Raw genomic sequence first — 27,630 nt, 5'->3', positions numbered from 1 at the left:
ATAAATGACACTAATCAGAGAAGAGAATACTGGCTTTTATTGTCACTGATTTACATGCATGAGGTGTCATATGCATGGTTCTCTGGCCTTTATGATCTGGGCTGTTTTGTTCTTATTGCCTGCTACTCACAAATGACGTTCTCCGTTTCGTCCTGCCTGGTTTTTAAGAAACATCATCTAGGTATGCAGAGACTGACAATGAAAAGGAAATTAGTAGCTGGCGGCGCTGCATCAGAAAAATTATTATTCTGTTATGACTACAAACGGTAGCATCAAATGTGAAAACAGACTTTCAAATTCATTAGCATTTAAGGGAAATGGTTTTGGAATAATTATCAGATTGCTTGTAAGCAGCCATGTTATTAAGCAGTTATGTCTATTAAGTCCTTGCTAGGGAAAATAACAAATAAACACACATTTTCAGTTTTGAAGTCGTTCTGTGTTAGTAGTTTTTTAACAAAGGATCAGAAGGAGAATTAAAAAAAAACAGTAATATTGCCCTGCTCTTTACCTCCTGTGAAAGCGAGTGGTGGTTCTTTTTCCCAAAGGCAATGAGCCCTTTAGTCTTTTATCTGTGGGGAGATGACCAGACTTGTCTCCATCCCCTGAGCTCCAGCGTTCCCTAGGTGAGGGACCCTTCGCTCTGGAAACAGAAAACTGTGCCAACAGCCCATCTGCTTCCCAACTCCACAAGCCCAGTGAGGCTACTTCCAGCTTATTTGCAGCTACAAATGCAGGCAAAGAGACCAGATCTGAGCCACAATTTATACCTTAAGCACTATTTTACACATCTTTTCTCTTTTTCCCTGTGAGCTTGCCTAGTGCTTTTCAAAATGACAGGTATAAGTGATCAGGGTCACAGAAGCTGTGTATCAGCTTCTTGGGAGCTCTAAGATTTAAAATTATCTGAACACCAAAAGTACTAAATCCTTTATTTCATCCCATTTTCCCTTGAGCATTCCAGCTCTCTGAAAATAAATGAACAAACTGTAGTTTATTGTCTTCTTGCAAACATGGTAATAGCTGAGGAGAGAAAATTAGCAAAATTTCTTTACTGCTGTTAAGATAAATGTGTAATCATTGCACATTTGTATCTACTTTGTTTAATATTTTTCACATGCAGATACTTCATAGATTGGAAGAATGATGGGAACAGCTACTTTACAATAGACGCTACTGAAGGAACCGTTGCTACTAACGAATTACTGGACAGAGAAAGCACAGCACAGTACAATTTCTCTATAGTTGCAAGTAAAGTTAGTAAGTATGGCATAAATTGAATTAATATCCCAATGTGGCAGGTTTTTTTCAGAATATAGTGCTTAGACATAACTATGCTGTGAAGCATGCACATATTGCCAAGAAATGATTTAAGAATGCACAATAAATATCATTTTGGCAAGATGCACTGTAAGGCTAAGTGTGATGTTCAAACAGGCCTGTGTAGTATGGTTTATCTAGTAGCAAATACAGAGGTTCAGCCATTAAACCTTATGTGAGATATCTATAATTTGGCCATACGACTGTTGTTTAAATTTATTACATAATTTTGTACTTGTAAAAGAAGTCCTCTCAGTTCTCATGTCATTTTATCTTTACAACAGTGAAAGGAGGTACTTTCTGTGCTGCTGTATGCAGACCCTTCTGTTCTTGTTTCTCACTTTGTAATTAACTTAATATAAAATTAAGTTAGTCAACCTGCTTTTTGAGGATGGAAAAATGTAAACAATCCTTTGATTCTTAGACAAGTACATTAAAATTGAATCAAGGGGCCATGCTAATAATTTAAGAAACTGAATGAATCAACCTTTGTGCTGCATCTCTCAGAGTTTCCTCTCTGCCCAAGAGTTTCTCTGCCTATCCACTTGTTTTCTTCTCCTATGCAATCTGTGGTTGTCTTGTTTGCTTCCTTGACGCTTGTCTTTATGCCTTCTCCTACAAAGCCTCTTCCCTGATGTGAACTCCCTCCTCCACTGTAGTACATAGCTGTAGCTTTCTTCATTGCCAGCCTTTTGTGTAGCATTTCTCCTTCTTGATGCTGTCAAATAGAAAACCTCCTAAGCTTATAACACCCTTTGAATAAAATTCTTTTGGTCATCAAGCATTTGTGCAAAGGCCACAGAAGTCTTTCTGTTGACATCCACTGGCTGTAGAGGAGGACCCCTGCTGTACTGCCCATCCGTTATGTATTGTTTATGTGTCCAGGAATGCAAGTTTATAAAGCAGAGAACTTGCTTTTCTCAATGTACTGCACTGCATGCTCAGTAAGTAATACATTCAGCTAACAGGAAGAGGGAGATTTTAGAAGCAGAAGGTATACATTATTTAAAATGAGAAAGAAATTCTCAGTTGTGGTTATCTCAAAAAGACGCACGGGATAACTCTGTAGAGGTTGAAAATTTAACAAGGAAAACAGACAAATGAACAAGTGAATTTTAGCTTTAGTTTAGAATACAGTAACAGAGGAAACTAAACAAAATCTTGAACGACTGAGTATATGGAGATACATACATATGTATGAGAAAGTCCAGCAGGAATGTGATTTGTTTCCAGAGAAACTGAAAGGCACACAGATAGCATGTGGAGGTCTCATAATGATCTATGTTTCAGTAAAGCTCAAATTTTAAATTTATTGGTGGATAATGAACATTTGAGATTTGTAAAATTTTTCTGCAGTAAGGCAGAAGTTTTAGTAAATTCTCTGTGAATATGCTTATTATTCCCAAGAGTAATTAAAGCCAGCTAAAAAAACCCAAGTTTACCTGTCTGTGCATCTTCACAGCACATACAAAATCTGCACCTTAGAAATATTTATATCTCTACATCTCAAAACATTTATACATCAACCATTATCCGTAGCACTAAAAACAATTGCCATACCTTCACTATACCTGTAATTGGCAGTGCTTTGGAAGATTTGAGATATGTTAGCTGTCAAAACTTCATATGCAGTTGTCTGACTCAGAGCTAGTACAGAAATAAATGTTGAGGTTTGAGAAATGACTCACTACAAACAGACAGAAAGACCAAAGAGAAGAGGAGGGAAAATCTCAGGAAAAAAGGAAAAAAACAATTAATAAATTAGAAACGTTTCTGCCTTAAATGAAAATCACCATCTATTCGGTGCTGATGTAGAAACACTGAAATTGCCATCTCATTTTAGACTAACAGTCCCCTGAACATTTATTTTAGTGTACTGCCTTGACATATTCATGATTACCCAAGGGAAGTGGCCCTGTACTGCAAACAGTTGTATAAACTTGCCCAGGGAATGAGAATTATTGTTATCCACAGATTTTCAGTTTTCACTGACCTCATCTCTTTAAAAGAAACAAACTCCAAACTAGTAATAGCCATATGAAATTTGGTAACTTAAAAAAATTTATTGCTTAAATATTTATTTTGCTTTATCACATCATTATTTTCACTGTGACAAAAAAAAAAAGCTTTTTTTAAGAGAAGAGAAAAAGCTCTATTTTAGACAACTAATGACCATTTTGCAAATGGTCTTTTCTTTTCTTTTCTTTTCTGAAATGGCCAACTATAAACAAAACTCACCAACTTTATCCCTGTCAAGCCAAAGGAAAAAAAAATAAATTAAACTGGCTTTGCCATCATTACCCTGTATGTGGAAAATGATGCCAAGGTCATGAGTAGGCTTGTGCAGACCAGCTGCCTGTGCCTTAGCCCTAGGGCTTTCTAATGATTGTTCCCTACTGTTCATCTGTAGCTTCAAAATGAAACTGTACAAATCAAAGATGATCCTTATATTACATTCTTCTCACAGAACATAATTCTGTCTTGCAGTGTTACGACTTTTGAACAATTAAGCTACCTTTCAAACAATGGCACAAGTACCATGCAGTTTAGATAGCTTAAGTATAGCAGCAGGGAGCAGATAAATATAAGTGCAGATGTGGATGTACCATTTAGACTTTTAGACCATTTAGACAAATTGATTGGTCTGACTATAATTAGCACTAAAACCCCAGAAGTTACCATTTTTCAAGGGAAAACATTTCAAGAATGAAGCAGAAGAGAATTGCCTTATGTTTATTAAAATCAGCTTTGTTAATATCAACCATTAGGGAGAAAAAAAAAATGTTTAAAAACCCAGTTGTTTGTGAATAGCTGTTATAAATAGTTATTTGCCCAGCGTCCTCATACTACATTTATTTGATAGACGTACTAAGATTATTCTTCCCTAAACTCCAGATCGTGCCCCTCCATCCACATCTGCACCAGAGATTATATGATGCAGGCTGGTGGCTTGAATAGAAGCAGAACCTGGACCTTTAGCAAAGATTTAACTGTGAAATCTGCTTGGTCTAGGCCTGCCTGTGTGAATTTGTACTCTCACAGGCATGGAAGGCCTGGTTACCCAGGAATAAAATAATACACGCTGCATACGAACAGTAGCGTCTGGTTGCCCTGGAGGGAACTGGGATATGGGAGGTTATTCTAGCCCTGTTATGTAATGACCAGCTCTGACTGTGTACAATTATCCTGTGCTCTTTATTTCTAATCCTGAAGAAATGCCAAACATCTAATCTAAACATAAACTGGGAATCAGTCTCCAAACTGCAGCACAGCCAACCCTTGGGAACGTCTCAGGGGTTATCCAGTGTGGAGTGATGGATAGCCTACTGTCACGCTTAACACAACACACTGCAACTTTGTTCTTGTCCTTGGTAGAGAAACCCAGGGCAAGGTGGGCAGTGGATGACTGTGCTGCTAACACGGGTGGGTGACTGTGTTGCTAACATGCAGATGATGTCACAAAAATGCAGGCAGCAGAAGGGCTTCTTACACATGCGTAGAAGTAAGAGGATAGTAAATAAGAAGTCAGCCGTCAGATAGGTTCTCCATACTCTTAAATTAACTCTTAGAGTAAGTTTCCTCTCAGCTCCCTAGCAGCCTAAATAGTTGTTGTTTCTGGTCACCTTTGACTCCACAGATTCTGTTCATGCTAGTAAATTAAACATGCTTAGGGTCCATCTCAAGCACTGAGGCCAGCTGGCACCAAGTGGCCTACTTCTGTACTATTAAACACTCTTGCCTTCCAAAGAGGGTGGCCAGATGTAAATCAGTTCTTTAGGAGTGGTCCCTAGTACATACTAACTCTGTGAAACCATTAGTTGCCCCAAGCCATAACCATGCCAATGGGGGCTGCTATAAGAATTTAACAGTATAAATAATCACATTCCAATGTTCAAAAAGTTCCCCGCTGCCACTTAATTACCTAGTATGGAAATAGCTTTTGTGTCTTGCAAAACAGGAACTACATAAAATACGTAAGATCTTATTTCTGCTTTCCTGTCCTCAAGGGTTTCATCAAGAATAGAAATAATCATTAAAGAAACATAATCCTTCCTGCTCCAACCATCTTCCCACTTCCTCTAGCTCTAGGCCCAAATTCTGTGAATGTTAAAGAAACCTGAGCTTAAAGCTCAAGATGGGGGTTATCCTCTCCTGCGTACCATATGTGCGATTAAAGAATCACCAGTTCAAGTGTGGTTCAAAAGAAAGGAATGTCTATGGCTCTACCTTCATATCAATGCATTAATTTCTAATGAGCTTGCAGCTATCCTGAACTCCTGTTGTTCAGTGCTGTGCCTTAAAATGAACATATAAAAACTCAAGGAAAACCTGAGTTAGTCTGTGTGAATTGCTGCATTCTTTGCAAAGAACACTGCTAGCAGGCTAGCTGCAAGTTAGATCCCGTTTCTGACAGTAGCTGTGTGAACTTCACCCACTTGTGGCTCATCTAATCTCTCTCAGTCTATACAGAGATAGGGTCCTGTCCTGTAGTGACTAAAATAACCTCTTAGTGCTTCCTTTCTTCCTGTTAGGATGCTTCCTTTCTTCCTGTTAGGACAAAGCAACCGATTTAATTGTGAGCAAATGATCTAGATTCCTTTTGCCTCTTCATTTACCTAAAGAATCACTGAAGTCCCCAACTTTTATAGCAAATGCTGTCCTCATTTATACCATGCAATGCAGAGAGATCCTGCAAGCAGGGTTGATGGTGAATTGGAAATGAAAGAGACTTCAAAGAGAACCGAAACCAATTGTCAAAAATCTCATAAATTAGGTATGCTCACAGGAAAAAACTGCAAATATTGTGGAATTTGGGGTTTTTTGTTTTTTAGATTCCAAGCTACAGGCTGATCCGTTTATCTACTACTTGTAAACAGATAAAGCAAAGTTTTACTCGCAGTGGGTCTAACTTAATTTGGAAATTATTTGGGACTATGTTTTGGCTTTGACAGAAGTCTTGTGAAAAAAATTGCATTTAACCGTTCCTAAGAACAAGAAAAAAATTGTGTAAAATTTCTGCAGTGCTACCATGAAATTCTGTGCATGCTGAGTTGTAGTATACTGTTGGCCTGGGAAGCAACGTTCTTTCCCTACCATGTCTGTTATAAACACCACCAGTGCAAAGATTTGTTCAAATTTCAAAGTAGCTAATGCAAACAACTGAGCATCTGTAAAAGGTTTCATTAATATCTGAAGATTCAAGAAAGCTCTTACTTATTCTTAATCATTACCCTATTCTGCCATTCCTACATCAGCCACGCTTCACAGCGAGGTATTCTTGAAGAATTAACATGTGACTGCATTGTGGATGCCACTCTTAAATTCAAAGGGATAAATTATCCTTTTAAATCAGGCACCTAAACTGTTTTTATGTACCTGCTATCATCTAAGGTGTCTCAGCATAAAGCAAAAGAGAATTTTATCTGCTTTGTATTGAATTTGTGTCTCCTTTCTGCTGGCCATTGAATTTGCAGGCAATCTTGCTTATAAAATATATCTAGTGACTAAAATTGGTCAGGTTAGTAAATGATGGAGGTCCTACCTTAGTAAGACAATGGACAGAAGGATAGTGTATACTATATTTTAGCATTTCTTTTGCACATAAATATTTGCTACTTACACAGTTAAATGAATATGTGTTATAACATAGCTTAATGGTCTAATCATGAGTTGAATGCTAGCGTATATTTTTCTCTGCTAAATTTGCAACGGACTCACTGTGGTTTTTAGCAAATCCTTATACCTTTCCTTTCTGTTACTTTCTCCATCAACGAAATGGGTATGCTCCACTTACTTACCTACTTAATTATCATCTTGAAATGGCAAATGGGATAAGTAATAAATATTGATTTTCTACATTCCACAGTGGAAAAAAGAATTCCAGATTTTAATCACTTCAAGTGTTTTTCATAGACTCCATCAAAAGGGATCTGTAGAAAAGTTTGCACCTATAATTACAGATGCATCTTCAACTTCTGTAAATTATGCTTTGATAAACATAATCATGTTGATTGATTCTTTATGCCATGAACAGTAATGGATCAAGTCTGGTACAAAATGATAAGAAATTTGTTTGTGGTTTCTCCTTAATACAAATCAGAACTAAACTGAAGTCAAGGATTTTTAGAAGTCACAGTATCAGGATCAAAACATTTTATGACAGGCAATGGACACTGGTGATGACAACAAACATAAAGAGTATTCCTTAATGCTTTTCTCCTAAAAATCATTTATAGGTAACCCACTATTAACCAGCAAAGTCAACGTTATAATAAATGTCCTGGATGTCAACGAGTTTCCTCCTGAAATTTCAGTTCCGTATGAGACATCTGTATGTGAAAATGCCAAACCAGGACAGGTATTTCAAATTTGTAATGCTTGCTATTTTGCTTTTTCTTTCCTTATTATTTATAGCAAAAGCAATTTATTGGTTTGAAAAATGACACCATGTTTAGAGTACTTTTAAAAATAAAATGCCTATGTTGGAAATACTCACCCTTCTGAATTCTGGTTGTTGACCTTTACAGTCTGTTTATTTTTATTATCCCAGAGTATATGGGCCAGAGCCACCCTATAATGTGCAGGGAATAGCCATAATAAGAGAAAGAATCTGTGCTTTGAAGAGCCTTAAATGTAAGGAAAAAACTGCAGTCAAGTGAGTAAACAGAGTAGAACAGCCTTACATGCACCTCTGTGTCCTATTCCAAGCAAAAAAACCCCCAAAACTCCAAAAACAGTCCTGCTAAAAGCTTCTTTTTATAAGCATATACATAACATGGTAAACCTCTTCTGGACTCAGAATAACATCTTATACCGTGAGAGATGCTTGTATCAGTAGAGAACTCAGGGAGGAAATGCTCTGGCTTGTCCCAGAGGCTGCTGGCATCTGGGCTTTCTGCACAAAATTTGCACAATTAAACAAAGTAGTACTGCAAAGTGCCATGGCCTACAATCATACATATTAACTGCCGATATTGTTTCCAACAAAAGGCTTGTAACTTCACCTCTTCAGCTCTGTGAATTACTGCCAGCCGTGGAATGAACATATTCAGCCTGCCATGTAATCACTGACTCCCCTTCCTATGTATGTAATAGGTAATCAGTATATCTGAACCTTTTTATTACAGATTTGGCCATAACTCCCAAAGATCTTCCTATCTCATCTTGTTATTATTTTATATATTTCAACTACCTACTGAGGAACCTAATTGAACTTGTAGTTTATCTAATACTTAGTAGTTTGTTACTAGTTAGTAGTTACCAGTTTGTTAATAGTAGAAAGGGGAATCCTTTACAGGGAAGGCTCAGATAAATAGTTACACCTTCGTTACATAAAAAGTTACCTTCCTTTTTTAAAAAAATCAGTGGAAATCCCTACCATGAAACACTTTAACTGCACTGCGCTTGCCTGAAATCCAGTAGATAGGACTTGGACTCAGAAGTTCTTGCCCCAATATTTCTTCATGGCCAAACGGTGCAGACCTTTAAACTCTCTTTAATTCATTCCAGGGTGTAAAATTAGGGTGCTCTTTTGTGAAGTACTGCAGCATGTACTAGCAGTAATAGTAGTAGCACCAGATAAACTAAACTATCTTTATTAATCTATCGGGCTTGCAAACAATCACTAGTATTTTGATACAAAGGACAAATATTAAATATTTCTGCAATCAAGTATGTGTTAAATCGTTCTAATCTCCTTCACATATGTCCGAGACCTTGTGGGACATCATCAGTCCTCAAATTTCTTGCCTCCACCTTCCACCACATTAGAGGAAGGACAATAATCCAGCAGGATGTTCACTGTCATTGTTTCATCTGAGGATCACTTTCCACTTCTACAAAACTGCTTATTTTAGAAGAGTAAACTGACTTCAAATTTAATTTTAATCTGGTTTCAGGTAATACAGACTATCACTGCAGCAGACAAAGATTTGTCACCAGCTGGGCAAAGGTTTTCCTTCAGATTGTCACCTGAGGCTTCCAACAAACCAAATTTCACAGTCCATGACTACAGAAGTAAGTTGTTTGCCCATATCTCTCTTTCAGAGCAGCAGGCTGGAATTACAATGACAATTATGATAACTTCGTATTACAGTTGTGCCTACAGATGAACTTTTTATATTTAACATATTTTTATAACTGTTAAACAGTCGGATATATATTAACATAATTTCAGCTCTTGCATCTTTTCTCATTTTAGAGGACAGGAATGGTCATGACACACTGAGATTTTCCTAGAGGCATGTGAAAGTATTACTGTTGTATTTTCTTCCTGTTATCACTCAGTGTCTCAGAAAGAATTCGTTTGCCAATGCAAGTGTACTTTTACATAAGGCATACAAATATTATTACCTTGCTAATTGTTTTTGAAGTTTCCAGCTATTGTGCTTTCTGTAGGAAATGTAGTCCTACGGACGAATTAATTTTAAATATGTACAGTCCTGCTGCAGTATAATGACATCCCACAACACCCCCCATAGCTTGTGGATTTATATGATTAACGTGTCTGATTGTTTCCCCAATTTTTGTCATAACTGGTCATCTTTCCTTTTTTCACTTGAATGCTCTCAATAAGTGGCAAAGAGCAATCCAAGATGAAAAGGCATCTTCAAGCATATACTCTTGTGAACAGAAAGAGATAAAAAAAAACCCTCTGAGCATCTTTTTCTTTTTTGTTACTTACTTTTTCCTGATTTGCTTGTTAGTAGGCAAATTTTTTCTTCATATTTCTGCTGTTCCTTTTTATACTGTTTATATAGAATCCAATACCCTTACTGCCAAATTAATTGTGCTGTACTTTGTTTCTTCACAAAGTGGTACCTCTACTTATTGTAAGACTGATGATAACGTAACAATTAATAATAACAATTATCAAAACAAGTATGAAGGCATAACAACTAATTGGGTCCTTTAAGAGATAAGGTGCCTTATCTTAAAGTAAGATATATATTTATATGGATTAGGTAGAGGAAAGCACAGATATTGGGGCAGGCCTGTCCAAGCCCAGGGCAGACATGCAGGATGCTTACAGAGTTTAAGAACTTCCTGGTTTGAGCAGATGCCGAGTAAGATATTTTTTTTTAACATAACAAATGTGTACACAGTTGCTCCAATCTGTAAGTCCTTTTTCAAGTACCTATGTAAGTACTTTATATACTGGCAGTATTGATGTTTGCCTTATTATAATATGTTGTAATAAACTGTAACAAATTTCTCCGCAGTAATTATTTGAAAGAAACTTTTAGCATTTTTCAGTGATTAGGTAATTGCTGAAGAAGAATAGTGTTATTATGAGCTCTCGATAAAAAAGTTCCACATTATTCTGCAAAGAAAAATGAAATTCATCCAATAAAATTCAGTTTCTTTCCTTCCCTATTTAACTATGTAAGTTTTAAGTATTACTTCTAAGGAAAAATATTTAATTACTGAATTTTAACTTGAGAAGATACTAAGTATGTTGTCAAAGTTTCAGGTTCTTGAGAATTAAGTAATCTCATCTGAAAAAGGACTAGAAATGGATAATGTAGAGAATGAAAAAAATAGGAGGAACCACTTATTATTCTTTTTTTAACCAGTTAAGTATATGACTCACCTTATTTTTGAAGCTACACACTTTTGCCAGTTAGGAAATACCAAAACTAAAGCCAACAAAATAAACATAACTATTAAACATGAATACAGTTATCATTAAGAAGGTTCAAGAAAAAATAAATTTGAAACAATAGAAAAATAAACTGTGCGTATTAAATTACCTTCTCTTTTTTGGTATAGCTTCTTTGTGAAGAAAATAAGACAAAAATAGTTACGAGTTATGAGTTACTTCTGTTTTAATACATCATAGATAGCCAAGAAGACTTTTCAGCTGAGCAAAGAATTTCACTTAAAGATTTGTAAATACTATTTAGTGTATAACGAAGCCATAATAATTTATAAAACGGGGAATGTGAATAATATTAACTTACAAAACCAAAAAAAAAATATATAGAGCCCAGCATTTTAGCAGAGGTAATTCAAATAGTTGTCTTGAGGCATAGTTCAATGAATATTATTAAGGATAACTTTATAATAGAATTAAATCCTCTTAGTTCTATTCTTAGAAGATTAGATCATTGCTTTTCTCCACAAATGATTAGTCTAAACAGTTTAATTGTAACAGTTTTTAGTATGTAAAAATAGTATTGCATTTCAATATCTAACAATAATTACACCAAGCAAGATTTAAATGCTTGACACCTGTGTCCCACTGGACTGTAAAACTGGGTAAAGTTGAAGCTGAAGTTTGCGCCCCTCTCCATAATACTGCACTGTAGTTTCTTTATTCTCCATCTGTAGTATGCCCTTAGAAAATACTGAACTTTGCTAAGGATTATGATACAGAAAAAAACATATATCATCTCTCTTTATATTTTCATGAAAGAAAGGAATTATATCTCTTTAGAGCTTGCCCATGTTTTACATGAATTATTTTCATTCCTTCACTTTTAAACACGTTTGAAGGCCCTCATAGGTAATATATTCATAAATAAGTGGTTGTATAATGTAAATGCAGTAAATTTCTCAACAACTTCGTTCTTTTGATGGGGATTTATTTAGTATTTTAACTTCATTTTTTTTTCTGCCCATTGCCGAAATATCCTTTAATTTCACTAAGATTAAATTGTTTCAAATAATTGCAAACTATTTTTTTTTAGTGTAAAAGTCTTCTAGTTCTAGTTCTCCTCAGGCCTCATTAAAATATTTAATTCTTCAAGAGAGTCTTTAAACTTAAAAAGGTCATATGATAATTAAATTCAATAATCTTTATGGTTTACAGCCTTTGAAAAGTATATTTCAAGTATATTATGAGTTTGGCAAGTATATTATGAGTTTGGGGAGGAAATTGCTTAAGTATTATTAGATAATTAAATTTCTCTTTTTTTTCAAGCAATGTTGACACTTGCCAACTCCTTGACCACTTGTCTTAATAACCAGTTAACAACTTTTCTCTATTGTTTAAACACAAATGCAGTAGTTCCATAGTAATGGAATTAGAAGCTGCCACGGGAAGATAGATGCACAACTTTGCATGCATAATACATACATATGTAAGTGTGTGTCTGTGTGTGTATGTGTGAATAATATTAACTTATGAAACAAAAAAAAATGTAGCCCAGCACTTTAGCAGAGACAATTCTCTCTCTCTCTCTCTATCGCTTTCTTTATTTATATATGTATGTGCACAATCTTAAAATCTTATAAGTTTCTTAACACATATTAAAAAAGACGAAAGAATTACACTATTTCATAAATGTAAGTAAGCAGAAAAAAGGTTTTGTGGAATGTTTTCCAAACATAAAGGATTTTGTAATTTTTGAAGATTTTACAGTACTATTAGAAAAATTTGTCCAGATGATAGAAAATCTGTAGCACGTTTTCATTATCTTCTGTCTTTGTTTTCCAAAGAGGTGGAAGGTCTGCTTTGTGCACAGGTTAGAGGTCTAATAACACAACCTTACTGCCCTATTGCCTTTTAAAACCATAAAAAAAAAATCCTTTTAAAAACCTAAAAAACCTTTTGCAAACATATATATCAAAAATTTTGAGCTAGCAATTTTGTTGATATCAAGCAGGTACTTTGTGAGAGGAATCTTGGGGTTTTTTTGAGCAAACAATCTTGTTCACTGTGTTACAGTTCATAATTTTATGATTCAAGATATCTTTTGTCATTTTCAAACACAGCAACAAGCCCAACCACTAGTGCTAGTCTATACGGCTAAATATGATGTGATAAATGTGGTGTGATATTATAACAGATGCAACATGCCTATACATGCACCCAAGAAAATAAATTTTTCAGCTTCCATACTTTCCAGGAATCAACTTAATTAACAGAATAAAGCAAGGTAGGAGCTTACAACTGCCTTTCGGAGTGTCTCTAAAAACACAGGAGGCGTTTTATTGGCGAACCAGGACCTAGCACATCATGCAGGCTTCTAGAATATGCCCACAGCAGTGCCGAGACCAGTCTGCCCGCTGTGAACAGCTGTGCAAGGCTGTGGCAGGGCTGGAGTGCTTACCGTGGATCTACTCACCTCCTTCTGGCCTCAGGCTCCTGCTTTGGCAGTGTCCCTCTGTGCCCAATAGGGTTTTTTTCCTCGCTGAGCGCATGCAGTTCCTCCCTTATAAGAGAGAATTTTCCTTCCCTCCAGACAATTCCCTGTCCTGCATGCCCTGAAAATGAGTTTATTGTGAACAGACAGACCTAAAAGACAGAAGGAATCTCAGCGTCCGGCTGCTTCTGTGTAAAGTTCAAACACGTGCCTGTGTCTCTGTTTTCAAAAGGACCTTAAACATATGGAAGGGAGTCGTAAAAGAACAACAAAAGATATTAAAAGCCAAAGACTTAAGAGCTCTATCTGTGTGGTTCCTCTCAAAGGAGAATGGGAAGTAGTTTGGTTACATTGTACCACATATTAAAGTGATCTTTACTATTGCAACTGGAAAAAAATGAATAGAAATAATGGGAAATGAAGCTGGATGATTTCAAATTAGATATACAACTTTTCATATGGTGGATGATTGATCATAGAGATAAAGCGCAAGCTGAAATCAGTTCGATGCAAACAATTACGAATATTCTTAGAGTATCAAAATGAAACAGTAAAAGAACAATTTATTTTTCAAAACTAACTGGCACTGAATTTAACATGTCCACATGCAATATTTGAGTTTGATAAAATGGTGACTTCCGATAAAAGTCTTTTGTCAATTAAGTGCTTTCTGAATGGTCCCTGGTCAAAACACATCTTATTTTGGATATTTAGGCTTCCTTCTTATTAATCTTATTATTCTTCCTTAACCAGAATTGCACACGTATATTTGCACATTGAATTAAGGGCCCTTAATCTTCATACCTAATAACAAAACTGCAAGCTGCTTTAAAAGGCACAACAGGGTCAGCAAGTCAACTCTTTCAAAGATATAGTAAAGCATATGGGGAAGATGGCAAAACAGTGACTGCTGCAGGCTACCCTCATTCAGACCTGTCAGCTAATTCCCTGCTAATTTCACTTTCTTTTTGCTTTCAATGCAATTCTTTTAATTTGCACATCGTTTCCTTGCTACTCCAGTTTGTCTAAGTCAAGAAAAGCAGTGGTAGCTGAATAGATACTGGGAAGAAATGACAAAACATAACTTCTGGGAGCTCTGAGCACATTCGTGACTAATTAGTGGGAAATGTACTGACTACAAACTACTCAGTTCGCTTCTGTATTTATTTTTAATGGGATGAGAAACTAGAAGGGTTTTTGTATTCTGCCCAGGTATCTTTTAGTTTTAAAATGAAATGAATTCATTAGGAGACTCAGTCCTAAATACACTTGCAATCAAAGTCTTTTGGACCATGGTCTTAGATTATAACAAGGAGATAATGAGAAAGGAAAAACTGAAAAGCCTTCCTAACCTAATACCTATAATGTATTTTTTTTAGTTATGTCTACTTTGAAATGTTAGCTGTCAAGCTGAGCAGGATTTATTTACAAGAAACAGAAGATTATTTGATGCTCTGCAAAAAATAGGTTCTTTAGCTATACGAATCCGAATACAACAGCTTCTGTAAGGATAAAACAAGGTAATTACAGGGAGCGTATAATCCCCTGAGTTTCAAAGAGGGAGTAGCTTCCTACTATTTAAGGTGATACAAACTTAAAATGTGAATTGAAGTACATAGCAAAAAAACTTGTCATGACTGTGCCATGTTTTACAGACAACACAGCTGGGATTGAAACCAGGAGAAACGGTTACAGCAGAAGGCAGCAAGAGCTGCATTTTCTTCCAGTGGTGATAGAAGACAGCAGTTACCCTGTCCAGAGCAGCACAAATACAATGACTATTCGGGTCTGCAGGTGTGATTCTGACGGTACCATCCTGTCCTGCAATGTGGAAGCAATCTTCTTACCAGTAGGCCTCAGCACGGGTGCACTGATTGCAATCCTGTTGTGCATTGTTATACTTCTAGGTCAGTTCTCATGGTATCAGGTGAAGTGCGATATTCTAACTCACCTGTGACTTAACTTGTGTTGTCATTAGTTTCATCTATTGTTTAACAAAAGCCATTGAAAATACGTGACTGTTTATGAGAAATTTTGTGCTGCATCTTTCTAGAAAACCATCCCAAAGCACTGACCATGAATGTGAATCTACTAGTATCTACATATTTCTTACTGCATAAAGAAAACTAGCTTCCAGTGGAGTCTGAAATGCAAATTTTTTTCTGAAATGGTTTTGATTAAATACCTTTCTTGAAGAACTGATATCCATATACTTAAAATTACTAAGGTGGGCAAGTCCTACCGACAGAAGCTAAGGCTTAGAAAGGGCCTTTATTTAATTCTTAATACCAATTTGTAAGTCATTAAGAAAAAAGAATGATGAAATGAGAGAGGAGAATATAGTTGTAATGAAACAACATAGCCACAGGCTGGCTAGCTATGACTGGCTAGACTGTGGTAAACCTTAACAGGAACATTTTCATTTCAGGCAGGCGTAAATTCCATAATGTGATGTTGTCATCTGGATCTACATTATATTTAAATCTTATCTTAATGTCCGCATGCCAAGGTTAATCAATATTCATGTGGCCAAGGTTAATCAATACTCATGTGCAGCTGCTTATATATAATATACATACATACATATTTATATATATATACACACATACACACATATATAATACACATATTATATATAGCAATTTTATATATATTTAAAAATATATGAATAATGAACGGATAATGAAATATGGCTATTTTGTAGTTTACCTAGGTACATTGTGGACTGTGTAATGCCAACCGATACTTATAGATGCTGGTCCATGCCTTGTCTTCATAGTATTGGGCTTTTTAGACCTCAGGCCTGCTCCTTATATAGGCAGGCAAAAAGAGCTGTGGACACTGAATATAATGTATGAATACCTCTTTGTGTTTGGATAAATATTGTAATTTACCACCTAAGCAAATTACTACAGGCTCTGGGTTACATCAGAGCTTCTGAGTAGCAGAATTAAAATTCAGAATTTCTGCTCTGTGTAAAAATGTTATGTTGTGAGAAAAATGTTGCTTCAAATCAGAATGGAACTACAAATGTTCACACTTCCCATGGAATGGGAATTAATAACAAATATGCCCATTCTGAAGAATTAAAAAGCCTCAGAGTTCAGTTCTTCTGAAATAAAGTGGCACGGAGCATGTCTCGTCTACCACAATTTCCCAGAGCTGTATTTCTAGTTCTAGAGGTTCCCTGAGTAAAAGCAGCTCACAATGAGCCTCCGTGTCAAACAAATCCCATTATGAAGCAGAAAGTTTTAGCTCATTTTCACAAGAACAGATAGGAAAAAAGTCATTTAGAGCTCCATCTTAAGGTAGGATTTTTGGGCTGTCTAAGCTCTCTGTCACAGAGCAAAGTGCCTAGATGTCCCAAACATGTAGCTGTAGCAAAGCCTTTCAAGTTGCCACCCTTGTGTCCAGTAATCTGGACTGTGTGAACTAAGCAGCAGGGAGCTTGGTGCTCTTAGTCCAAAGGTCATTTACCGCAGCAGAATTTCTGGGAAAATGGAAATACCAGAAGTCTGAATTTCCCTGAAATTTGCTAGGGGATCATGCACACCTTCAAAAAAACTGTTTATCTTTCCCTAATGGTTCATTGAAACAAATTACATTTTATTTCAGTAAAACAGCAATAATTCAAACAAAAACAATTATGTCAAAGAACTTATTAACTGTGCTGCTGATTGATGCATATACGGCACTAAAGGAGATATTTTCAATCCTGCTTTCCACAGAGCTCTAGACTGAATTACTCAGGTTGGGTTCGGAAGAGAAGCTTTGGCCTTTAGATAATTCTTTTCATTCCAATCAACCTGGTAATATTGCCTAGAAAAATTAATTTTATATAATGAGATCCCCAGTGCTGTATGTAGCCCAAGAGAATGATATTTATTTTATATGCAGACTTTCTCCTGCTTACTATTGCATTGATAATCTTGCTGTGGACCTAACCTGATAAAGAGTCTTTAAAACTGTATTTAAAATGATTTTTGTTGAAGCCACTTCTACATAAAATACAGTCAACGTACAGCCAGTATCAGAGTTATTTTAAACTACACAAGCCTGACCATAAATTTATAATCACTGCAACTCTTCAGTCATTATTGTGTTACTTCATCATCAGCACTTAGAACACTGTAATTTCCACAAAAATTCAGAGAATTTCATGTATCAAAGTGCCTGTTTATTACAAGATTTTGCAGAAAGGTGTTGCCTTCAGTAAAATATATATTCGAAGAAAAAGATTGGAAAAAAAACCACACAAACCAGCAGGAAAGCTTTTCAGTTGCCATTTTGAATAAAATTATCTTTAATAGTTTATATTAGAGAGAATCATAAAATCCTACAGCAGTCGAGTTTGGAAGTGACTTCTAGAGATTGTCTAGTCCAGACCTTTCACTAAAAGCAAGGTCAAATACAGCAGGTTGCCCAAGACATTGTCCAGTCAAGTTTTGAGTGTCTCAAATGTTGGAGACTCTGGGTAACCTGTTGCAGTGTTTTCAGTCACCACCGCAGTAAAAAAGTTTGTATGTATAAATGGAATTTCCTGCATTCAGTTAGTGCCCACTGCCTTTTGTCCTGTCACTGGGCACCACTGAGAAGAGTCTGGCTCCATCTTCTTTAAACTCTCCCATCAAGTATTTATACAGACTGACAAGACTCCCCTGAGCCTCCTCTTCTCCAGGCTTTGGCTCTCTCCACCTTTCCTCCAATGACAGATGCTCTAGTCCCTTAATCATTTTAGTAGCTCTTTGCTAGATTCATGCCAGTTTGTCGATGTCTCTTCTGTGTTGGGGAGGCCAGCACTGGACACAGCACTCCAAATGTAGTCTCACCAGGACTGAGCAGAGGTGAAGGATCACCTCCCTCGAGGTGCCCTGCTGGCAGTCCTTTACCTAATGCAGCACAGGATACTGTTGGTTCAGAAGGCTGCTCAGGTCTTCTTCTGCAGAGCTGCTCTCCAGCCACTTAGCACCCAGACTGGGCTGGTGCAAGGGGTTATTCCTTCCCTGGTGCAAATCTCAGCATTTCTCTTTGTTGAACTTCATGAGTTTCCTGTCAGGTTCTTTCTCCAGCTGGTCATGGTCCATGTGAATGGCAGCATGACCTGCAAACTTGCTGAGGGTGTGCTCTGTCCCATCATCCAGGTCACCAATGAAGATGTGAAATGGTATTTGCCCCATTATCAACTCCTAGGGGACACCACTAGTGATTTGCCTCCAGTGGACTTCACGCTGCTGATCACAACCCTTTGAGCTCGGTAGTTCCATCAATTTTCAATCTATCTCACTGTCTGCTTGTCTAGTCAGCACTTCCTCAATTTCTCTGTAAGGATATTATGAGATTCAGTGCCAAAAGCCTTCCTGAAGTTGAGACAAACAACATCCACTCTTGTCCCTTCATCCATCCAGCTGGTCACCTCATTTTTAAAAGGTGCCAGGTTGGTTAAGAACGATTTTGCCTTCATAGATACATGCTGACTACCCCCATCACCTTTGCGTCCTTCATGTGTCTGGATGAGCTGCTCCATTAACTTCCCAGGGATTAAGGTGAGGCTGACTGGCGTGTAGCTCCCTGAATCCTCCTTCTTACCCTTCTTGAAGATGAGAGGGGTGACATTTGCTCTCTTCCTGTCCTCAGGCATCTCTCCTGATTGCCATGACCTTTCAAAGATCATCACAACTAGCCTTGCAATGACACCAGCCAGCTCTCTCAGCACCCACCGGTGCATTCCCTTAGGTCCTATGAAAGTGTATATTTCCTTTTTTTTTTTTTTTAATCTTTCCTGATGTTTCCTGATCCTCCTTCATTAAGAGTAAGTCTTTCTTGCTGAGAAGACTTTTCCACTGGTCTCAGAGGCCTGGGATTCCTGAAGGCTGGTCTTATCAGTAAAGACTGAGGCGAGGAAGGCATTTGGTACCTCTGCCTTCTCAGTGTCCTTTGTTACCAGGGCCCGCTGCCCCATTCAGCAGTGGGCCCACGTTTTTCCTATTCTTCCTTTTGCTGCTGATGTACTTGTAGAAGTCTGTCTTGTTGCCCTTTAAATCCCTCATCAATTTTAACTTCAGATGAGCTTTGGCTTTCCTGACCCCATCCCTGCATGCTTGCACAGTGTCTCTATATTCTTCCCAATTCACTTGTCCCTGCTCCCACCTCTTGTACACTTCCTTTTTATGTCTTAGCTTACTCCAGAGCTCCTTGCTGATGCAGGACCCCTGGTGCCTCAGCTTGATTTCTTGCTCATTGAGATGGATCATTCCTGATCTTGGAGGAAGCAATCCTTGAAAATCAACTAGCTCCCCTGAACCCCTCTTCTCTCCCGGATGATCTCGCATGAAATTCTTCCAAGCAGATCCCTGTAGAGGCCAAGAGTCTGCTCTAAAAAAAGCTGAGGCTAAGATTTTTTTTTTTTTTTCTCCAAGAGACAATTTCAAAGTTTCCAAATTATTTTTTTTTCTCTTCAGTACTGTTTTGTGGGAATTTGGATTTTTTTTCTCTATTCTGCTACACAAGATATTTTACAAAAAAATCACATCTCTCCCTCTGAACTAAAAAGCTGAAGTCCTGCCCAACTCAATTTTCCTGCTAGCTTGCTTTATGAGAAAATAATTTGTTACTTCTTTCAATAGCACAGCTAGTAGTAAGGAAAGTTAGATTCATACATCAAACAGCAAATGTCTTTTCATTGGCTAGAGTACTGTTATTTATAAAAAATAGGAACATATCTTCTAAGGGAAAAAAACCCCTTTGATTGCTTGCAGCTTTCAAAGGAGGATATAATGGTATGTCATCAGAGTAGCAAATTATTTCTGTGCATGTCTTAACTTAAGTTTTTTCTCATTACAGTCATTGTGGTACTGTATGTAGCACTGCGGAGGCAGAAGAAAAAGGATACCCTGATGACCTCTAAAGAAGATATCAGAGATAATGTTATCCATTATGATGATGAAGGAGGTGGAGAAGAGGACACCCAGGCTTTCGACATAGGTGCCCTGAGGAATCCCAAAGTGATTGAAGATAACAAAATACGCAGGGACATAAAACCAGATACCTTGCGTTTTCCGCGTCAGAGACCACCAGCGGAAGATAACACAGACATAAGAGATTTCATTAATCAAAGGCTGCAGGAAAATGATGTGGATCCAACTGCACCCCCTTATGACTCCTTGGCAACATATGCCTATGAAGGAAACGGATCTGTTGCAGAGTCTCTCAGCTCTATAGATTCACTTACTACAGAGGCAGACCAAGATTATGACTATCTGAGTGACTGGGGACCTCGCTTTAAGATTTTGGCAGACTTGTTTGGAGAAGAAGAAAGTTACAACCCTGACAAAGTCACTTAAGAAAAAAATATAAAGATGAAATTAAAAAACGCAAAATGACAAAAAATTAAAAAGATAAACCTAAGCTTTATATTAGGAAAAGACTCCTTTGATTATAAAAGACAGCAATGTTTCCAGCAATGTACTAATTTATCATACTGTCAGTTTTGGTTTGATCTGCGAATCCTGTAATATACACAATTTTTTGTTGTTGTTATTTTGTTACTTTGGAATTACACTGAGACAAGCTCAGGCCTACTAGGTACAGTTTACTGACATGACTTAGAAAGAAGATAGCTTTCTGGCATCACGGTGGAAGAGTGGTAGCTTTTTCGTAATTCCACTAAAGTGCCTATTGAAACTTTTATCATTTAAGAGAGAAAGAGTCTGCTGTGATGGTGTTACAAAACTGAATGGTAAATTGGACATAAAGGACATAAACTCTAAGAACAAGAAGCAATAGCAACATGCTGACTTCTAATCATTTTAGAGCAAAAATGAAGATAACTTTCTGGAGTGTGTCTAATAACTACAACTAAGGCGGGGTATGTTCTGTGGTTTGGGGTTTTTTTAAAGATAAAATCAGTATGTCAAGACATCATATTTCTTCTTCCAAAATTTCACTGAAAATTTAAATTTAAAATGCTATTGCTCACTTTGAAGATGTAAAGATCAAATTAAAAAAGGAAAAGAACTTAGCATACATCAATGAGTATTTAAAATATTCATCAAAATACATTTTTTCCAGAATAATAAAAAGATGAAAGCAGCTATTTCTTTACATGAAGGAAATTTCACTTGGCTCCCCCTCTTCTTTAAAATGAAACTATTACTAAAACATAAAATGGAGACCGGTTTTTTTTAAGGGTATTGTTGTATTTTTAGTACAAAGTCATTTTCTTCCTTGTAAGTATCACTAAAGAATATATGTAAAGAACTTCACATCACTTTTTTTTGCGATTAGATTGTTACTCTGTAGGTACTATAGACATACATATTGTAGAGATAGTTATTTCAGTCTGTAAAACTGACCATTTGCTACAATTCAGCATATTATTGTATTTTGGTGTCAGACTCACATCAAGCATTTCAGAGAGCATTCTGAGGATGGAAATTATATTAATTTGTTTTTGCCAAAATATTCTTAGAGGCAGAATAAAAATATAAAACAGCATATTTGTCCACACTTCATGTACATACCCATGCATAAACAGAAATGCAGGAAATGAGAAGCACAGATATGCACAGGGTATTATGCCATGGGAGATCTCCTGTAAAACTATTTCATGTGACTTTTTCTGATGATCTAAGGCATTTTGAAAACAATGGTTTATGGCCCCCAAAGTGCAGATATCCTTGTACTCTCCTTCTGAAATCACTGCATTGCTATACAATCTGCTTGAGCTGTACTCATGATTAATGGCACAGGCAAGGTCAGCCTGAGTCTTCCATGAATCGGAAGTCTTTTATTCACCTCATATCTATAGCTTACCTTTTGTAACACTGAAGAATTAATAACTACCAGACATAGTTAGCTCACAGGCTGGATAATTAAAGTACACAAAGTTCCCTTAACTGATTTGTGGACATCTAAGTATACTTCAAAGTTGGTATAATGACACTCCCAAAGAGATTTTAAAAAGGTGTATAGGTAAATAAGATTTGGATTGTTCAGCACAATTGGGCACAGCTACATTACAGGGCACTGTTGGCACAGTTTATGCCAGCAGAGCACTGAGGAAGACACACAGCATATGCTAACAAGAAAGGGTATTTTTTTCTGTTATCAGCAAAGGAACCTTGTGTTTCCTGAAAGATGAACCAAAAGCTCTCTTCTCACACCATAGCAAAGCAGATGGAGTGGTGGGGTCAGTTTGCCAGCACATCAATTTTGGTGTGGAAGGGGGTATTTTATCTTCATGTATCTTGGTGGTGCAGTAAAGGCAACTTTGTACTGCAGAGTAGGCCTAAAGAGAGCTTTGTAGAAAACCAAGTACTTGCTATGGGTTATAACCTAGGGTCAATTCATGCAAAATTCACTCCTGTGGCAGTACCTGGCAGTGCTTCATCATGTATCAAGGAACAATTCACTCACCCCCCTGCTGCCAAGGCTGAAACAAGCATCTCGCACTGCTCAGGCACAGATGTGCAACCTTGTGGCCAAGTTCTGCTCTTAGTAACTGTTAGACATATATTCACTATCAAAATCAATGTAACTGAGAGCAGAATTTGGTTTTCTGACATCACGTGGCATGCGTGCTCCTGAGAAAGTTACAATTCTGAGACTCTAGCACAGGTTGGCATTTACTTTGAGCAGGGCAATCTGCAGGGGAGCTTGACTACCAAAAAGAGTAGACAGAAAATGTGATATTAAACACATACAATCCGTATTTACCAGTGAGTTGTTGTATGCTAAATGAATACCAAATTGATTATCAAATGCATATTTTTCACATTTAAGAGGTTTGTAACTGAGATGTTTCTGTCTTATAATAAAAAAAAACCTCCAGGAAGATTTAAAAAAATAATAATTAGTTGGCATGCAATTACTGCTGTAATTGTCCTATCAAATTGTAGTTAAAATCTTTTATTTAAGATTATTTTTTAAAGAGTGATCAAACAATTGTAACTTAATAGGCGTATTTTTGTAAGCAGTTCTTTAGAACTAAGGGAAAGGACAGCTTTTTTCATTTATGCACCATCTAGGATCCAGGAAATTTGCATTTCATTCCATGCTTTATCACTCTCTTCCTAAAAGATGCTGGTCATATTTTTAACACTCTTATTTTTCAAATGATGATTAGATAAATAGGACATTTACAAGATTTAAAGTATGTCAAGGCATCTGAGATGACTTGAAATGAATAGGATTAAGATACCTCTATGCATCTGTAAATTGTATCAAGATACCTACTTATAGCGTTAAGCACTATACCTTGGAAAAACCCCTAGAAACTCTTGCTTAATCTGGATCTCCTTAAAGTGAAAGTCCATCTTTTTCTCAATCTCAGAGTCTTAAACCTTCACATTATAAGAGTGCCAGGAAACTGCATAGGATAATAACGCTAAAAGGTACAGAAGTCACCAAGGTGATAGAATTGAGAGAAATAGCTTAGTTTAAATTTCCAAGTGGAAACATTTGCTGCACAAACTATAAACTTGCTTATTATCTTAAATGTCTCAATAGTGTCTCCCCCAGATCATAAGATGTTCTGTAAAATGCATTCTGCACATGAAGGTAATGAGACACTCCATGTTTTAATTTAACTGATTATGATGTCACTAGTGCTACTGAAATAAGAGTTTAATGGTAAAAAATTTAGATAAGAACAGAAGCATGCAAGGAAATCTAGCTGATAAGTTTACATGATGGACATCATACAGAATCTCTGAGGGGAATTTTAGGGAAGAAGGAAAAGCCCTATCCTACTTTCCCAAAAGACAGATGAAAATGCCACTACTGAAAAAGATTCAGGCAATTTCTCTTGGAAATCAGATTTCTCTTGAAAATACGGATTTAAGAATGCTACCTCCCAAATCAGAAAATGTTACTATTCTTAAACTGCACTTCACAAAGATCCTTATGTTATAAATTTGCTCTAACTTTTGCCTTTCAAAAAAAAAAAAATCACAGTTACTGAAGATTTACTCTGGATTATGAAAGCAAAGTTCATTATGGATCAAAGAGAAATAAATGACTGAATGGATTAGTGACTGTATTTTTCTAGAGATTACCTTGAAAACATTCTTAGATTAAGAATAAAATGTCCATATCCAGATAAATACAACTGATCTTTCACATAAGTGAAAGGAATGGTTCTACAGAGTTTGTATTTATTTTAGATTTAACTGCATTATGATTGTGAAGTTCTTAAGATTGTATTGCTCTTGAGGCAACAAACCTCTAAGTGAATGCAAAAAGAAAATCTAATAATCCGCTGGTTTACAGGCATTTCTTATGGCACTAGTGACTGGTTTTCACTTGCTGAGTTTTTGATGTGAAAGTTTTTTGCAATTATTATTAGTCCGCTAATGTTAATAAAATAGATATTCCAATCCTGTGCATATAGACAGATTTTTGAGCTTTATACAACTTTATGAAAACAAATAACGAAAGGATCCCTAATAATAACCCTAATGAGTGACATTTAAGTGTGAATGAAAATCAAATTTTCTATTATACTCCTCCCAAACTTTATGTTAGGGTAAATTAATTCCTATAAAAACCTAATTCTTTTTCTCATCTTACTGAAATTAAGAACAGGATAAATTGTCAAAACAGGAGGAACGGTTGCTATTCTGAGCAAAACTAAGATAAATTCCTGAGTTTTTTTCAGGTATTCTGTTTACTTCATTTATAAAATTCCTATATTTAAATGTAGTTTGCAATGAAAATCCCCCCTAAATTTATTCCATTTTACTTTCATTGCCATGATCCCTATCAAAAATACTGCTCTCTTAAATGCAAAGACAATATAATAGTTCCCGGATGTCATTCTTTTAAAAAGCCTAAATATACTCTAAGGAAGTGGAAAAAGGTTTACAACGTCTCTCTCTGTGTGTCTGTAGATGCATATTCAGATACCCATGATAATCTCTGCCTGAGTGGCTATGATTCACTGAGCGGCAACAGTGAAGCAAATTACCTTTTCTAAGCCTGAACTGTCTATCTGTAGAGTTAATGACGCAATATTCTGTAATGTCACTGACTTACATGGTTTCAGTTTTTGCTTTCTGGTAGGGAAGGTAATGGCAATGATCTTCAGCATACGGGAAGGTAGTCAAAACCTACGTAAGACAGCGTAACTCAAGTTACTGCCTGTAGCCTGAACAATAGTAACTGACACATCCGCATTAGCATTTTGGAACAGCAGACTGTTTTTTTGAGGTAAATTCCCTAGTCCTCCCCACTTACTGTGTATTGATTCAATTCTCAGAGAGGTTTTGGTGTACCTGTACTGGATACATTTTTTTTCAGTAACGAAACTGAAAGCCTCTCTCCACATACGAACCAATGCACAACACCCCAATGCATTTCCCCCTTCTATGCCTGCGAGAAGGATCTGATGTTGGTTCTCAGGGCAGCTTCAAATCACAAATGCGGTGTAGTCATCTGGACCAGGGAACTAGCCTAAATGGCATCCAAAGTAAATCCTTCAAACCATGCTGAAAGGTCTCATCACCAGCTGCGTCACTGATTTGCTCCTATTTCACTAAATTACTTGTTAATGTTGTCTTAGCCTGAGCTTAGCTATGCTCTCACCCTTCATCCTTCAGTTGCCTAGTTAAACTAAAAAAAGACATGAGAGATAGGTTAGCTTAAAACCTTAAAACCACTGAGAAGATGATGTTAGTTCACAGGGATATTAGTATGATCTGCAGAGCTGTAACATGATCAGATTATAGACTCAGGCCATTATAGGCTATAAAATGGTTTCAATTGCCCAGATTGAATTCTATCAGGTAGTTATCCTCTTTTCCGACAAAACTGAGGTGAAAAAGGAAGGAATATGAAAAAATCATATTACCTTTTCTAAGTGATTCTAAGCAGTGTCCTTTTGCTAATATTCAAGGGTAATAGGCCATAGCATGAGCTATACTACTCAGAGATTTTGGGGTTGTACGGGTTCTAAAATAAGCTAAGCTGTGAGAAGACAACAAAATTGATGCATTACATTAAAGTTTTTTACAAGAATATGCAAGTGAGGAGTGCTGCTTTATGGCTATGAGATTATTGATGCGTAAGCTTTTAACAAAAACATTACTGCTTCACAGTCTCCAGGAACACTAAAGGAGATACAGAGACAGGCCACGCATTTCTGTTAATGGTGTAGAAATACACAGGAATCTGCTCTCTCAGCTTTTATGATTATGGTACCAATTTAAAATACCACTGGAGGGGTTTACCTTTGGCACCTGATAGTGTGTAGCACAGGCTATCACGCTAAAACCTAAATGAGACCTCACGTTGCAGTGGGAGTGGGGATTGTATTTATTGGCTCAGAATATAAATTAAGGACATTAAACTCGGCAGATGAGGGGAGATACTGTCGATCTCAACTTTAGAAAGCTTTTCGACACTGTCTCTCATGAAATCCTCATAGAGAAATTGAAGAAACTGAGGAAGTGCAGGCTAGGTAAGTGGTCAGTGAGGTGGACTGAAACCTGGCTGAACTGCTGGGCTCAGAGTGTTATGATCAGCGGCACCTAGTTCAGCTGGAGGCCAGTCACTCATGGTGTCCTCCAGGTGTCAATAAGGAGGCCAATACTCTCTGACTTTCTAACATCTTCATTAGTGACCTGGATGATAGGACTGAGTGCTCTCTCAGCAAGCTTGCAGGTTACAGAAAACTGGAAGGAGTGCCTGATACCCCCAATGGTAGTGCTGCCATTCACATGGACAATGGCAAGCTGGAGAGAGGGGCTGACAGGAAGCTCATGGAGCTCAACAAAGGGAAATGCCAAGTCCCGCACCAGGGGAGGAATAACCCCCTGCACCAGCCCAGGCTGGGTGCTAACTGGCTGGAGAGCAGCTTTGCAGAAGAAGACCTGGGCGGTCCTTATGGACAACAAGTTGACCGTGAGCCAGCAATGGGCCCTTGCAGCCAAGAAGGCCAGCAGTGTCCTGTGCTGCATTAGGCAGAGCATTGCCAGCAGGTCAAGGGAGCTGCTCCTTCACCTCTGCCTGGAGTGCTGTGTCCAGGGCTGGCTTCCCAAGTACAGGAAAGACACAGACACAGTGGAGCAGGTCCAGCAACAGGCCACAAAGATGATTTAAGGACTGGTGTGTTTGTCATAGGAGGAGATGCTGAGAGAGCTGGGAGTGTTCAGCCTGGAGAAGAGAAGGCTTGGCGGGGGGGGGGGGGTCTTATCGATGTGTATAAATACCTGACAGGAGGGTA

The 27,630-nt window shown here is 37.2% G+C and overlaps 1 protein-coding gene across 18 annotated transcripts in view; it reads left to right on the top strand.

Annotated features, from left to right (window-relative positions):
- CDH12 (cadherin 12) overlaps positions 1-22,284 on the top strand; it is a 646,759-nt gene extending 624,475 nt beyond the window's left edge. For all 18 annotated transcript variants that reach the window (XM_068931482.1, XM_068931489.1, XM_068931495.1 and 15 more), the window contains 5 exons: positions 1,124-1,260; positions 7,557-7,678; positions 9,219-9,336; positions 15,065-15,316; positions 20,250-22,284. In XM_068931482.1, the coding sequence (XP_068787583.1) occupies positions 1,124-1,260; positions 7,557-7,678; positions 9,219-9,336; positions 15,065-15,316; positions 20,250-20,749 (1,129 nt within the window). In that variant the 3' untranslated portion in view covers positions 20,750-22,284. The remainder of the gene's footprint in view (positions 1-1,123; positions 1,261-7,556; positions 7,679-9,218; positions 9,337-15,064; positions 15,317-20,249) is intronic.
- The last annotated feature ends 5,346 nt before the right edge of the window (positions 22,285-27,630 follow it).

The sequence above is a fragment of the Struthio camelus genome, chromosome 2 (assembly GCF_040807025.1).
Source record: "Struthio camelus isolate bStrCam1 chromosome 2, bStrCam1.hap1, whole genome shotgun sequence".
NCBI lineage: Eukaryota > Metazoa > Chordata > Aves > Struthioniformes > Struthionidae > Struthio > Struthio camelus.
This window is presented reverse-complemented; position numbering and strand designations above follow the sequence as displayed.